This window comes from Octopus bimaculoides, chromosome 5, assembly GCF_046866305.1.
Source record: "Octopus bimaculoides isolate indiv1 chromosome 5, ASM4686630v1, whole genome shotgun sequence".
Taxonomy (NCBI): domain Eukaryota; kingdom Metazoa; phylum Mollusca; class Cephalopoda; order Octopoda; family Octopodidae; genus Octopus; species Octopus bimaculoides.
In genome coordinates this window covers 20,477,856-20,494,751 of record NC_142932.1, presented here as the reverse complement: position 1 = coordinate 20,494,751, position 16,896 = coordinate 20,477,856, and the positions used below count along the sequence as shown (strand labels likewise).

Here is a 16,896-nt window from a genome sequence, read left to right as displayed (position 1 = left end):
AATGTGATAAAAACTTAACGGTAGAAGTGACAGGTTAATAAATCCCTATTGTGAACATTACAACAGTGGAGTAGAAGTAAACTAGAAACTATTTTAAATGTGGTTTTTACAAGACAATTTAAATACAAAAATAAGTTTAAAATTTTTTTTATTTAATTACAGTAAAATAAAGATTTCATACATTAGCAAAATTCTTCACAAATTTCAAAAGGGTACAACTGAGGAAACTGACTAGCACTTTATGTAAATGACATCTGCCACGTAAGTAGTGTTCTACTGGTTGCTTTATAATAACATAGCAGTGCACTACTATTTATATTACAATCATCATCATCATCATCATTATCGTTTCACAGCCGTTTTCTACGCTGGCATGTGTTGCATGGTTTAGCAAGACCCAGTGAGCTGCATCAAGCTCCAGTGTTAGATCTTGGGAAAGGAGCATAATAATTAAGCTTGATCCCAATACTTGACTTATCAATCCCAAATAATCATCATAATTCTCTCAACTAAACAGACAGCATGGTGATGCTTATACTTTCCCAAAGTGAAATAACTTTCAAACAGAAATCAAAAGGTTCCTTTCCCCAAAACTTAAGCTCTTCCTCTTCTGAATGCAGGATGTAAAGGGATGCAACTAAATACCAGAGGTATTTTGCTACTCGCAGATCTTATACTGCTACCACTAACCATTATCACAAAGTGGTGACCCCTAATATTTTATTCTCTCTTAAACAATTTCCCCTACAAAGAAGGTTAATCAAAATATCCACAAAAATGGATAAAGACGCAGGTATGGCTATGTGATAGGAAGTTAGCTTCCCAACCACAAGTGCCTTCTACTATAGCTTCAGGTTGACCAAAAATCCTTGAGTGGAATTAGTGGACAGAAACCGATAGAAACCCATTATGTGTGTTGCGTGTGTGGTTTGTTTACATCTCCGTAACCTAGTTCAGCAAAAGAAAAAAAAAAAAGAAAAAAAACTAGTACCAGACTTAAAAAAGAAAAAGGTAAGGAGATCGATTTGTTCGAATAGGCCAATGACTGAAACAAGTAAAAAAAAAAAACTGGAAAAAAAAGACAAGTTTTAAGTGGAACTGATTTTCTTTTACCAATATACGACTGGTATTAGAAAGAATATTAACGCCAAAATAATCCGTTTCATTTGTTTGTGTAAGCAGAATGATGATTTCAAGGCAAACGAAAACGTACTCATTTCAATTTGATACTTTGTTTTATCGATTTCTATTCGCGAAACTGCTAAGTTACGGAGCAGGAAAAGATGTTATTAGACACCTGTACACATGCACACACAAGGGCTTCGTCAAAATTTCTGTCAACTGGATTCCACGTCTAAGGTGAAGTCACTTGCCCAGTACTGCGCAGTGACATCGAACAAAGTGCTAGCGAACTTTTCAACTATACAAACAGGCTTATCCATGACGAAAATAAATGAAATTATAAAAGAATAAACTGGGCATAATGTTTATTATCTCAGTTTATCACCACATAAATTGAGACAATAAGCGAGGTGAGATTATAATCGTTAAATAAACAGATGTGATTAGAGTGGACAAAATATTGAGAAAAACAGCTTTATTGTTTGGAATTTCTAAATTGCTATTTAGACCTCTACTCAATCTTCCAAGGCGCAGTCTTCAGTCCCTTTTAAAATTTTAGACGTGACTATAAACGAAAGCTGAATGTGTTTAAAAAAACCAACAAAAAATAAAAGACATGAATGGTTAGGTAGTAAGTAGCAGCTGAAGGGAAGAAACCAGCTGACATTTTGGTTGTGGTGGTGGTGATTGAGAGCTGTACACGTGGGCCAACTTGCTACACACACACACACACACACACACATATATATATATATATATATATATATATATATATATATATATATATATATATATATATATATATATATATATATATATATATATATATATATATATATATATATATATATATATATAATATACACACACTCGCATACGTTTCACGGTACAAGGAGAGCAGTTTGGAATATTATAAATCATTAGATATTATATAATTATTTAAATGAAAGTTTCCATCTGTCACAGATAGGGAATCACGTGTTGGGAGAAAAAAGTGGGGAAACACCATTAACCATAAGCCAGGTTAAGAAGGAATTGACTAAAATAGACACCAAAAAATCCTGGTGGTTTCGCTTAATCCATACGAGAGACAAATGAGAGGACGTGCCTTTATATCTGGTGTACACGCATGCACACACATATATATATATATATATATATATATATATATATACATATATATATATATATACACGCACACACACACATTTGAGAGCCCCGTACCATGCACGAAATTTGACTCATTTTTATAACTTCAGCCCATTAAATTTTTTTTAAATGTACATATGTATTTCTCTCTCTTCCCGTCCCTATATATATATATATGTATATGTGAAACTACTTTACAAGACAAGGAAGAGTCAGTGAAAGAGCGCCAACGTGGTCGCTCAATTGTCTAGAAATAGCAGCTAAATCTTCCGCGAATCACACCATACTGCCTTGGAAAAGGTGAAAAATAAAGTATGAAAGTACTGGTTAATGCTAACAGATACACTGGATAAAAAAATCTGATTGGAAATCCTTTTATGACAATAAGCCTACTCGATCAGGACTGACCTAGAACCTAATTTCACTCACATTGGAGGGAAAGCATGGGTATCACAACATTCCATGCCTTTCACCTAAAATACAAGATCTTTGTGACGTATGAAAAAGAAGACTAATATTAGATTTCTAAATTCAAATCCTGCCAAAAGTTGTTCGTCCTTCAGATCTTTAAAGGTACCCAGGTTAAGAATAAATGTCAGTTATATATTGCATTTTCCTTATCAACTTAGCCGCTTCCCTTTATACTGTAGTTAGAAATTATTGCTGGAACGCCCAACAAAAAAATGCCTTACGATATTCTAGTTACATGCTTTTGCACTGCTAGTTCGTATCTCGCTAAGGTCGACTTTGCTTTCCTTCTTTATTGTGTCCATAGGGCCCAATCAAAACGATTATGGGTCCAGATGGACTATATGTAATCTGAACCTTTCCCCCCTTATTATTTTTTTTTTTGCGGAATCCCACGTTTTAGGCTATGGAGATTCCGATTCTGAAATTTTTTTTTCAAAAATCTCAATTTCAAAATTTCGACCCCACCCCCACCCCCATTTTTATATAGATCCACAGGGTAAACCTAACCCTAACACTAGTTTTGTGAGATTTGGCTGTTATTTCTAGCATGTAAATAGCCTGCTTGGTGGCGGGAGGGAATTGAAACAATTTTTTTTCAGAATCGGAATCTCCATAGCCTAAAACGTGGGATTCCGTAAATAAAATTAATAAATAAGGGGGAGAAAGGTTCAGATTACATATAGCCCGTCTCCGCCCGATTATGTCCTACTCACTGCACATGTGGTTTTGTGCTTCTTTCGAGATCACTATTATTAGCAATGTAGTGCTACTGAAAACTGGGTGTTTTGCCATATTTCTTGACGATAACATCTGTTAAATCTTACACGGCTTTAACTGCTTGGTAGGCATTTGGGCTGATGCAACAGTCTGAGATGTCAACTACCTCCACCACCATCTGGGAGAGGAAGGCTCGATCAACCAGAATGGTAAAATTAAGAAAACTATGCGCATGTTAATAGGGGTGGGTGGGGGTAACAGAGATAAAGGGGTGGAACAATGAAAATACACTCAGTTAATGAAGGGCACTAACTAAGAGAGATGCACTATTAGGGAGGAACAGAGGAATTCAGTTAACCAACAATGTAGACTTCAGTTAAATGACAACTTGAGATGCATCGCCAATATTCTTAGACTATTAAGTGTGCGTGTTTATACACACACGTAGATTTTTTTTTTCATCAAAAGGCAACGGACGCACAGTCTTATTATCTAAAATTTTTGTTCTTTAGTACTTTCATTAGCGAAGAAAACAAGAAATTATTAGAAAATGATCATCTTCCATCGCGAAAGTAGAGGGCAGTAGACAGCCGGTTAAGACACTATAACGTGGTGGTTTCCAAATTAGCAAAAACCTTCCCCAAAAACAATATTAAAGAAAGAATTTTCCCTCGTATTATTCTTCCTTCGTCAGTGTTGGACAAGTTTTAAAATTATCTTAATTTTACTTCACATGGCAATTTGTCCGCCGCCGCCTCAACCCTCACAGGCCACCCACCTATGAAACAAACAACTGTTAAAGCCATCCAGTGATGACGTTTCCATTAATTCCAACAGGATCTTCGCAAATAATTTTGCGTCTAAATAAGACCCGCTTTTGATGGATTTTAACAAGTATTTAAGTTAAAAGATGTTAATATTGGATAACTATTTTCAATAAATAATTAAATAACACTCAATTTTCACCCAGAAAACCTTTTTTATCTTTTTCTCATTGAAATACCTTCTCTATTACGATGAACCCAGTGTACAGTACTTCAAGCATTTCTAGTAACCTGCCGGTAATCTAAAATTTATTTCATTCTATAGTTAGTCCGAAACTTGGTTTCATATACTCCTTTCATCAATACACCTGTCTATTTATATAGCAGAGGATAAAATACAAGGTTTTATTTTTGTACCTGTTTCTAAGAAAGGGGGGGGGTAGCAGTATTAACGAAAAGCGCCAATATGTCCTCTTTTAAAATCGAAAGGCATAAATCAAGGAAATTTGGACCGCTTGTCCCATTAAATCGAGCGACAGCGTAGGTGGTGGAAGACTTAATCCAGTTGTGATCAGATAACGAAATCAGAATGTCCTTATACGTTCGTGTTGGCTGCTCTTTTATAACATGCCCCGAAAAAACATTATTATAAAGACAGAAGCATGAAACAAGAGAGAGGTATACCAATAAGTTAACTGCGACAGTAATCAGAAGAGAGTCCATCACTACATGTTGGGAGATTGTTTATAACAGTCATGGGCAAAATGCGGCCCGCGGGACTTTCTGAATAGCACGACTAACAAAAAAATTACTTTGAATTATTTTAGTGTGGATCGCTTGATGATGAGCCATGTCTCATGCAGCCCACTTCTCGAAAAAGGTTGCCCATGCCTTGACCAGGTGGGGTCTAAGCACGAGGTGCCTTTAATATAGACCACGCGTGTCAACGAGTTTGTCAATCGCCCAGCTTGGTCAGCGCGCACGTCGAAACTCTCTCTTCAATAAACTCCCTATCGCTTCTCAAATAGAGACACATGGTTTAAATTATCGGAAATCGTGGCCCCATACAGTAAAAGGGACTGACCAATAAAGAACAGAATACTTATACGTTTTATTTTATTTTTTTAACTGTAAGGGTGATTTCAGAAATAAAGAATACGTAAGGTTGCATAAAGAACTCCGCCAGAAATTGTAGCCGATTTGACATAGATATAATTTCTTTTATTAGATGATAATAATTTACCTTTATACCTTGAGTCTACCTAAACAAAGCTGAGTGGGGTCACCCAAACATTACGTTGGTTTTCAGTTATGGATCACCTTCTACGGCATTAGATAATCACGTCTTACATAAGTCGGGGGTGGGCATACGTACATCCGTTACACGAAACAGCAATTGTTTGGCCCCAGGCCGCCCTTATCGAGTAGACTCTATGATCATACCGTTACAGAGAGACCAACTTTTTTTTTTGTTAGTATATCAGGGGATAAATTTGAGAATGGATCGATAGGGTGCGATTTAAGGAAGATTTAGTTAATATTTCTAGCAAGCCGAATGAATGCACACAGGCTCCCGCGTTGGCTCGTACATAAAATGTATTAAGCACACAGTAAATAGATTAACATACACCAAATATATTACCACCTGATAAATGGCTAAGAACCATGTATTAAATTATAATTTTATTTGTTTATTTACAGTAAGAAATGTAGCCGAGATAATGTGTATCTAATGACTAATTACTACCTCTTAGCGACTAATATGGCATGGGATTTAAAATATATCAATGGTAACTTATCAAAAAAAATAAGAAGAAATAGTGAAGACAAACGGTATCGGTAGAAGTAACGGAATAGAATATGAAAAGAAATTCAGGCGAGAGAGAGAGGTGAGTGTGTGGATCATGTGAAATCCCGCCACATTTGTAATAATCAAAGCCGGCCATGCGACGGCAACTGGTGTCAATAGCCGACATAGGCGGACACAAAGACAGGGAACGATTTTACACGTCAAGAATTACTCAAACTGGTCACCCATTTTTGGGCCACAAAATGCTCACGCCTGCAAAAATTGCGAAAGAAAACTTACTTTTTCTTTTTCCCTTGGGCATTATTCTCCTATATGTTGTGTCCTTCTATAGCTAAAAGATCTTACTAATTGGTCAGACGTGCGTATATGGAAGTCAGATTCATATAAGTAATAGAATTTGTTGATTTTGTTGGTGAGGAACATACACATGGTTCGTACAATGTATTAGCTGTAGCTATACAGTACTGACAAGGTCAAGCGAGCAGCATCATGGGTAATTTCACTGCGGCTACATTAATTTAACTAACATTATATGCTCTTATATTTTATAAACAGACTCCAAAAAAGAAAATTTATAAAGAATTTGCTGCGAAATACAGATGAAATAGTAGCGATAATTTCTTAAAAGAAAAAGAAGAACGTTACGGAAACTTTTCCGGTTGTTTCCGTAGTTTACACGTGAGACTGAGAAAAAGTTGAAGTGAAAGTTTCCAGCTAAGTGAAAGTTATTCGACTTGACGCGATCTATTAAAAATTCTGACGAAATAGTTTAGTTGCAGTACAATGTATCATCGTCCGGGAGATCGTTTTAACTTCGTCCATCCTAGTAGCGCTGAGAACAACAACAATAATAATACCAACCAGGTCCGAAGATATCCCACAAACAATAAAAACATCAATTATTGGCGTCCACCTTCTACCAACAGTAGAATTAACAGTCCATATATACATTCATGGAATGGAAAAAATATAGGATTTGGATACCCTTCATTTTCACATTCGATGCATTATGGTTTTCAAACTTCGAATAACCAAAAACTAATTAATATATTGCCGCCTAGTGTTCCAGTACATCATACATCCCTCAATAACTCTGGTTATTTTAGAGTTCCGTTGCGCAAACCGTTCAACAACTACCAAAAAACCAAACCCGGTGTTAAAATTTCTGCTAAAAATAAAGCGAAACTTTTAAAGAGATCGAAGATGCAGCGCCTGAAAGCAGCCAAAAAACGCACGACAAACGCACAATCTTCCAAACAACAAAATAAATTTAAACATAATCCTCCAAGGAAAAGGGCTGCTAGAAAAGCAAGATGGAAAAAAATCGATTTGAAATCTAAAACTCGAAATGCATCCCATGAATCCACTCCTCAGGAAAAGCCGAACTTAACCAACCCTACGTCAAGTACAGCATTGGTAAGTGCTTGGTTAACGAACAACTTTGAAACACCTTTTTCATCCAGACTGAGTAATCGTTCTTTCAGTTTAGAGACTATAGATAATTCTACAGATGCAGTGGTACCTTTGTATGCAGCCGGTTGCCCCTCAGACTTAAGGAATGTCGAACACGGTGCGACGAGTTTTACTCTTCCTGATAATATATCAATGTGGTCAGGAATGGAATCTTGTAGCTTAGTCGAAAGCCAGGAATTGCAACATTCCAAGCCAGCAAACTTCGGTAAACTTCTGACCACAGAAAGTCTTTTACAACTAGAGAAAGAAGAGTTAGTTGCTTTAGTACTCAGTCTTCAGAAACAAGTTCTCTCCGACAACAACCGAACTTGCAGAGTTGCAAATACTTCCGCCGTCCACTCCAGTTTGCCAGACAATGAAAGGTCCGATGTACATCCCAGTAACCCTATGGAATCTAATCCTAGTTCCTATCCGAATCAGAGCTGTAGCAGAATGTCCGTGAAAGCCGACCCAGAGTTACTAAATTCAAATTGTGCTGACATTTCATCACCAGGCGACATGATGCCAACGATGACCGAAACAACGACAGATGTGTCTGGAATTAAACAGGAAACAAAACCTCTCTGTTGAAAACAAAACCTGTGGAATTAATGTAAATCTGACAGCTTTTATACCTCATTAATTCTTTAAATATTTGAACGTTTTTCTTTTATTTTTGTAATTATAATTAATCATTTCAAGTTTTTTATCTTTGTTTTAAAACATGTATTTTTGTAGTCTACCAGTCAGCAACAAGTACTTGCCCTCTCTTGGGTTGATTTATCATATATTCAATTTTTGTTTTACTTACACACACACACTAATATATATATATATATATATATATATATATATATATATATATATATATATATATATATATATATATATATATATATATATATATATATATATATATATATATATATATATATATATGTGTGTGTGTGTGTAGCGGATTTAGTATGTAAGATTCTTTCACTTTCGTATCCACTTACAAAGGTGTATATGATTACATACATACATATAAATATAACGGCCAGACTTCCTTTTGTACCCCCATCTGGACAAAAGGAAGTCTTTCCAAATATACATATACACACTCACTTACAATATGTGTTGTACATATTCAAGAATATGCATTCATTCTTATGCAGTGGTTTTTTTTTTTTTAATTTTAGAAGTGGTAAAACCCAGAGGTTATTCAGCACCCACATCTGACTGGAGTGGGAGAGATTTGTATATAGTTAATGTGACCTGATAAATGACACAGGTATACAAGAACAGTATTGTTTATACACACACACATCTATTCATATACATACACTGCACATATGTAAGGTCGTGTGTCGCACTTAGGAAGGACCCCATACATAATTAGACAAGACCCGTATACATTTCTGTACCTTTTACTTGTGAAGTTAAGTGTGTGTGTGTATATATATATATATTGATGATGGATTCTCTGTCCGTCTCAACTATATGCATTCTGTTGTTCAACCAACTGAATTCCTCAATGAGAAATTAAAGTGTATATGACTGAATATTCCGCAGACACATGTAACCATTATGTAATTCTCTGGTGAAATCCGCATGGCAAAATATGACATGGTTGCACCTCTGAATTATTGGTACAATCTAGGGACAACAGAGATAGAAAAAGAAAAATCGCCCCAAGTACTGGTATTTTGTTTATTGACCCAGAAAGGAAGAAAAGTAAAGTTGACCTCGACGGGATTCGAACTCCGAACGCAGAGGGCCGGAATAACTATCTCATGGTATTTTTTCCAACCAGTTTGCTTCAATATCTTCTTTGGTAGTAAAGCCTTCATTCATCAATGTTCTCCAATCATTGGTTCACTATTAAACTCTCCCTTTCTCTTTTCTTCTAATGGTATTACATTTCTGTTACTTTTGAATTTTCTATCTACCATCTCTTCTCCTTCATAAACATACAAGCATAACCTTAGGTTCCATAATTAACACTTACTTATCCCTCCTCATATTAGCAATGTGACCACTATATATCTCTTGTGAAACTACCTGCTCAAATGTCAAGAATCCAAATCCATCACTTGTCTTTTGGATTATATACTGAATTTTATGTGGCTTCAGTTCGACAAGCTGTCTGTATCAAACCAATAGACTAGCACATTCTATTTATTTTTCCACTTGGTTTATTAGCCAAGGAACATTCCTTGAAAGCCTTACATGGTTTTGGAAAACATTTGCATATTTCTTTTAATCCTTCTCAATTATTTCATCTTGCTGGCTCTCACATACGAACCACTCCTATGTGGGATTGACATAATCAACTGTTCTTCCCTGCATACACACCAAAAATTGTAATTTTGTGCCCTTGTTGCATCTCTTCACTCAAGAGTTTGCATTCTACAGAGATTAACTTAGCTCTTTATTGTCCAGGGTTGATAAAATAAGATTCTATCAATGAAATTGATAGCATTCGCCTCCAAACTTTGTAACCTTAGAAATTTTAATTTTTTAGATTTATTTTGTTTATTTTTTGTATCGTTAGAAACAGAGGGAGCTAGATGGTAGGGATCTACAATGAAAGAAAAGGAATGGTCTCTTTAATAGGCTTCCATACAGTTTCTATTCACCTAATTTTTTTATATGGTTATGGTAAAAGGTGCTTGCTTAGATTGCCATGCAGTGGGATTGAAACTAGTATCCTTTTGCTGCCAAATGAACATCATGCAATGGTTGACTTAGTAGACATCACCCATTTGCAGTGTCTTTATATTTCCAGCTTTAAATGAATAAATAACCTTTTTAAATAGACTTAATGGTACTCAAATTTCTGGAGAGAATTTAATAACAAAAGACCTAGTTTTTAGTGATGTGAAATTGCTAAAACAAGGTACCTGTTACAGCTGTATTAGTTTTTACTCTCTTTTTACTTCTGTAATCTAATAATAAAGTTTTCAAAACTGAATAACTTTTATGTACCATGAGAAGAAAAAAAATTTTAACATTTCAATTAGAGTTCTTAATCCTTATTTCTTTTCTCCAAATAAGGGCAAAAATCACATAAACATATTTATTAAACTGATCTTTGCCACTACAGATCACTGCTAGTTTCCTTAGGCCAAAAAAAAAAAAGGAACCTTAGAAATAGCAACCAAAATTCTCTCAAATTACACCTACTGTCTTAGAAAGAAAAAAAAATTACATGATGTAGTACTGGATACACTAGCCCCCCCCCCCCCTAAGAAAGAAAATGTGAATAATCAGGGATGGCTTTCCTTTGATCATAGATCTAGTCAATCAATGGAGATGGATCTGAGGCTAAGCAATAGTATCAACATTGTCAATCATTGGTTTCCTCAGACTCTGGCATTGAAGTTTTATAACAGTTACACCAAATGTTAAACTTCCATATGGTCCATCTGCAACAAGTTTTGTAAGGACCAAATGCTTCATATCTGTTATATGCTTTTAATAAATGTTGTGAGGAATGGGGGTACTACAGAACAAGAAATAGTCTCTCATCAATGTAAGCTGTAGAGGGAGGTCTTAAAAATCTGATTGATGCCTTTTTTTTTTTTATTGTACTTGTCTTTTGTTGTTGCAACTTCCCAATTTTATTTATCCCTTTGAAAACAATGATATATATATATTTTAATAAAATATTCTGTTTTGTAAAATACTAATTGTTGGTCTTGTTTTCTTGGTTAGTTTTAATCAATGTTCTTTTATTTATGGCACCTGTACCAGTGGAGCACTAAGAGCACTGTCCGAGCATGATCGTTGCCAGAGCAGCTGTCTGGCTTCCGTGCTGGTGGCACGTAAATAGCACCATTTGAGCATGATTGTTACCAACGTCGCCTTCCTGGCACTTGTGCCAGTGGCATGTGAAAAGACATTCAAGCGAGATCATTGCCAGTGCCGCTAGACTGGCTCCTGTGCAGGTGGCACATAAAATACACCATTTTGAGCGTGGCTGTTGCCAGTACTGTGTGACAGTCCTTCATGCAGGTGGCATGTAAAAGCACCCACTACACTCTCGGAGTGGTTGTCATTAGGAAGGGCATCCAACTGTAGAAACTCTGCCAAATCAGATTGGAGCCTGGTGTAGCCATCTGGTTTCACCAGTCCTCAGTCAAATCATCCAACCCATGCTAGCATGGAAAGCGGACGTTAAACGATGATGATGATTTCTTTGTCAACATCCAAAGTGTCACAACATTGCATAGAAGCATGAAGAATGTGTCGGTTGTTTAAAATTTACACTCCAGTTGCAGTGTCATTTTTATATGGAGGCAGAAAGGCAGGAGAAAATTTGTATATCTGAATGTCACCTGATTGCAGTTAAATGAAAACTTGGAGTGGATTCAAATGGTTTTTGCTTAGTAATGAAGCACATATAAATCCAAAAGATCTAGATGTCTGTGATGTGGTATTGTGTTTAACTTTTCTGATACTAACCCACCTGAGACTGTCCATAGTTCCCTGATACAAACTTTGGATTTTAAAGTGATGTAAATAATAATAGTGATGAACTTATTCTATATGGTGCTTAGGTGCACTTCAGCTCACCAGAAAAAGTAGCCCAAAGTGCATGAACAGTACATATATGCACAAGAAGTGAACAGTGAATGAGTCATTTAAAAAGAAAATCGAGGTGTCGTCAGATGTACTGTTAACAAACTTCAGGAAGCAGGGAAGGTTTGAAGGATGCAGTGTCCTGATAGTTAACAATTGATGTGTTTAGTTTACTCCATGCTTCACCAATTCTGAGCATGGAAAAATGTTTCCAAAAATCATGGATGCTGTGTTGTTTTTTGATTTTGTAAACATGTCCATGAGTGTTAGGCATACAGAATTCAGAAAGGTGCTCAAGGTTGTTGTTGGAAAGATCGTGGATAATCTTGTGGGTGTCTACCAAGACATTTGTCAGGCATTGGAAGTTTGCTGTCTATGACCAAGGAAGCAAGATGTTCAGAGTATGGTAGATGTCTGATGGTGGGTATTCATCTAGTTGCATGTTTCTGAACAGTTTCCAAGAGATTAATATGCTGAGCAAGATAGGGGTTCCAGAGTCGTGATGCAAACTCAAGTGTGGACATACCATAGCTATATACAGCTTCAAATCGATTGCTAGAGAGTGGCTGACAAAGGTCTTACTGAGTGATGCTAAGACACTCTCAGCCTTCTTGACAGTTTTATAAACATGATTTGTCCAACCCAAATTGCTGGGTGGACTTCAGTGCCTACCTGCACAGCCTGCCACAACTCTCGGCAAGAGAGGCGGAGTGCTGCAAAGGTGCCATCATGGCGGCGGAAGTGAAGGATGCGATGGCGGGATGCTCGAGGGACAACTCTCCGGGTTTGGATGGTCTGCCCTACGAGCTTTACAACTGTATGCCAGACTTGTTTGGAGACGTCTTGGTGGCAGTGTACTGCAACTGGCAGCAGAACGGGAGCATTCCCGGTTTTGTGAGCCAAGGAGCCGTAACGCTGCTGAAGAAAGATCCAAACAAGGGGGACGTCATAGATAACTTTAGGCCCATCACTCTGCTCAATGCAGACCTGAAAATTTTGACCAAAGGTGTTAGCTAAGCAGTTGGCGCTTGTCATCAAGGCGCAAACGTGCGCCGTGCTGGGCCGGAGCATCCATAACAACCTCCATCTGATGCGCTACATCATAGAACGGGTAGTTAAGAAGCCTGACATGAGTGGGGCCCTGATCAATTTGGATCAATCGAAAGCTTTCGATAGGGTAGACCATCAATACTTGGAGGCTATCCTCATAGCAGCCGGCTTCGGTCCAGTTTTCCGCAGCTGGATGGCTGCCTTGTACAGAGGCATCCATTCGGTAGTTCGCGTCAATGGGCATCTATCAAGACCTTTCCACATTGCACGCTTGGTCCATCAGGGATACCCCCTCTCGTCGCTTCTGTACGTATTGACTCTCGAGCCACTACTGCGTCTAGCCACAAGCACATCGAGCTGGTCGGCGAGACACTGAAAGACCACGAAGCGGTGACGGGAGTGAAAATCAACGGGGAAAAGTTGGTGGGCTTGCGGCTCGGCACCTGGAGAAGCAAGCCCATACCTCATCAACTTTTTCAATTATCACTTGAAAAGGAAGGTGAGAGTAGAGAGGCAAGTGTTGTCTAGCAAATGTTTCGAAAAAAGATGGATACATGTAGCAAGAATGGCATGTATGAATGACGAAGCTACCTCGAACATGATTCTATAGAACCGTAAACTTTATAAGCAGAGAGTTACTTCCGTTTCTTCCGTAAATAAAAGTATTTTTCAATTTGTGACATTAGTGCCCGAGGTTACCATGGTCTTTTCGTAGGTTCTTCTTTCCACGGATAATCTCCCCATTTCTTGGAAAGTTTTTGTATTATTTTATTTTTTTGTACATACACCAAACGTTTTTCGATGCCTTTTGATCGTTATCCCCACTTTTGTTTTTTTTTTACTTTATTTTCGTCCCCTCGAAAAGAAAAATTCTACATTGTATTTGTCCCATTTGTGTTGAGCTCTGTGTGGCTAATAAAGAAATCTATCTATCCATTTAGCTATCTGTCTGTCTTTCACTTTTTCTCTCTTTCTCACTCTCACTATATTCCTCTCTCAACAACAACTTTTTCTCCTTTCCTTCATCTAAATATACACTGTGACAGGGGGTATCTCTCTTTTTGATTCCTTCCCTACTTACCTCCCTCTAAAAGATGTTGTGACAGACAGACAAATGGAGATTAGCTTCTCTTTTATGATATAAGATTAATCATCTTTGTCTTCCACAATCTTTTGCAAAACAAGAGAAAAATAAATGTTGTTATATTTGTGAGAAGTCATGTTCAATAAAGCCTTCAAGCACACAAGTTGTTTGTCTTGTTCATTTCTCATTTTCAAAACAGTTTCCAAAAACATTTTCACCACAGATGTGTAAAAGAAACCACAAAAGAAAACTTCTGAGGTCATTAATATATCATTAATTATCTCAGTCTTTCATCATCTTTGAAGTACTAGAAATAATAGCCAAATTTGTTTCAGATCAGACTCCCTTTTCTTAAAAAAAAAAAAGAGCGGATACATTAGATAATGTCATGCTAATTACACTGTGATTAAATAATATAAAATGAGATAGAAATCCAAATGTTTAAAACAAGATGCCATATTATTTAAGTGGTTTAGTACAAACTGACCGGAGAGTATACCAATTTCAGGGCTAATGGACATAGAAAAATGCCAAGGAATTACATGAAAATTTGGACATGTGTTTATTGTTGAGTAGTTTAGAAAAATTAAAATATATGACATTCATAAACTTAATCTATCTGGAGAAAAGCAAACAGATTGAAGATGGTGAATAAATAGAGTTTAATGTTTGATGACCTGGTTTAAAAAAAAAGGATTTTTTTAAAAATCAGATTCCAATACATAGGAATATGTGATAATGTGGCTCTGCCCAGGTTCCAAGGGTACCAGATTAGCAGACTTGTATGAAGAGACAGTGTCCCCTGTATCCAGAGTTGTAGTACAAAGTAGCCTCAGTACATAAGTATATCCTCCAAGTATTTGACAATGGATATAAGTGCCTGACAGGAGGGCAGAGGACTCCTGTCTTGAGTAAAATGGACTCAAAAGCTGAAGTGAAGAGTATTCATGATTAGAATGAAAATAACTCTTGGCTTGAGAGTAGAGGACTTGTATTTATATGGTAACAGCCTAGAGATTTGCTGTTTGGAGCTTGTGGCCATTGCAGTGACCCTTTCCAAACAAAACCTTTTTGCAACAAAAACAAATGTAGAACTATGCCCTCATTACCAAATAGACCAAGGGAAAATAAGGGTTAGTAGAATTCATGTAAATGAATTGGAAATGAAGCTAAATACTTAAAAGGAGAAGAATTTAAACAAACACAATTCAGAAATACTTAAACTGATGTGGTAGGGGAGGCCATTCAGTATAATGAAAAACCTTCACCAGTCAAGATATTGATGTGTAATCATACATGCATTGATAGTGCCCAGGAAGCAAACTACAGAGAAGTGAGCAATGCACCTGTGAATGATAGCGAGGGTAGATGAGTAAAGATTAGTTGGTTTACAAAGAGTCTGAAAGTACCATACTTGAAGATGAAGATTCAGAAGAAGAAAGGATTACCAGTAGAAGAAGAGCTCTAGAAAATTTGCCTGTTTAGTCTTATTACACAGGTGATGAAATGTTTAATCCACCAAGTGGAAATGGTAAGTGGAAAGTACAAGAAGGCAATAACAAGAGGTCAGTAAGGAGAAAAAAAAATCTTTGACAAGTAGGAACATTAAGGCATGAGAAGGAGAAAAAGGATCTTTTGAAAGCACTATATGATGATATTATGAAGTGCATCTAACGGCTGGTCTAAATTAGAGAAGGAAAGAGAGGAGAAGGCTCAAATGGTGGTGCTGAAGACGTTTCAATCAAAATTCTTTAGTAGGGTGTGAAAAGATGGTCCCAAGAAAGCAGAAACAGTTACCATTAAGCATATTGTCTGGTGCAATAACAATTCTGCCAGTTTGTCTCACAAATACAGACACACACACACACACAATACACACAGTGTTATGGTGCAATAACAATTCTGCCAATTTGTCTCACACACACAATACAATCTATGTTATACACACACACAGACATACACACACACATACATAATACAATCTATGTTATACCAATACATATTTTATATATTTTAATGTTTGTTTTTCTGTATATGTTCATTATTTTTTGACTAAACTAGGCAATATCGTGATAAAATATTGTCTTAGACATGAGCCTAAGTACATAAAAAAAATTCAAGCAAGTCTGTCCTTCCATCGCTCCCAAAAAACTTTAGTCGAAAGATATTTTATTGTAATAAAATATCTTCGGTTACTGGTCAAACAGTTAACAAGGAGTACTACTGTGACATGTTGCAGCATTTTCAGGATGCTGTTGGTCAGAAATGGACAGAATTGCATGTGTCTCCACCATGGCAATGCCCCTGCTCATTTAGCATCGTTTGTGCAGCAGTTTTTGGCCAAGCACAACATTCCCCAGGTCTGACAATCACCATATTCTCCAAATCCAGCCCTTTGTAACTTTTTCCTCTTTCCAAAAATCAAATCCTACTTGAAAGGAACAAGATTTCAAGAGGTCAAGGAAATCCAAGACAATGCTATGAAGCAGCTACTCTTATTCCAAACAAAGGAGTTCCAGGAATGCTTCCCTCAATGGAAACAATGCAGGATAAGTAAACTGTTAAATTTAGCCCGAACACCTTGTACACGCACATGAATAGATATACTTTGAGAGAGATTATCTTTTCCAACAACGATGGCTGACTGTGGGGGGCGGGGGGGGGGGGGGAAATAAGTCTTAGTAAGAAAAAATTTCGTTTTTTTTTTTAAA

The 16,896-nt window shown here is 36.8% G+C and overlaps 2 protein-coding genes across 3 annotated transcripts in view; one reads left to right on the top strand and one right to left on the bottom strand.

Annotated features, from left to right (window-relative positions):
* Nucleotides 1–6,496, bottom strand: part of LOC106871064 (interferon-related developmental regulator 1) — a 41,304-nt gene extending 34,808 nt beyond the window's left edge. For both annotated transcript variants that reach the window (XM_014917333.3, XM_052967929.2), the window contains exon 1: nucleotides 6,313–6,496. In XM_014917333.3, coding sequence (XP_014772819.1) covers nucleotides 6,313–6,334 — 22 coding nt within the window. In that variant the 5' untranslated portion in view covers nucleotides 6,335–6,496. The remainder of the gene's footprint in view (nucleotides 1–6,312) is intronic.
* Nucleotides 6,497–6,711: 215 nt separating this feature from the next.
* On the top strand, nucleotides 6,712–9,228 carry LOC106871058 (uncharacterized). Its single transcript, XM_014917324.3, has 2 exons — nucleotides 6,712–8,098; nucleotides 8,667–9,228. Exon 1 carries the CDS (start codon nucleotides 6,817–6,819, stop codon nucleotides 8,074–8,076), a length of 1,260 nt encoding a protein of 419 aa, XP_014772810.1. The 5' UTR covers nucleotides 6,712–6,816; the 3' UTR covers nucleotides 8,077–8,098; nucleotides 8,667–9,228.
* Nucleotides 9,229–16,896: the final 7,668 nt, after the last annotated feature.

Excerpts from the sequence above, each read along its gene's own strand:
- LOC106871058 (XM_014917324.3), top strand. The coding sequence starts at position 6,817 with ATGTATCATCGTCCGGGAGATCGTTTTAACTTCGTCCATCCTAGTAGC.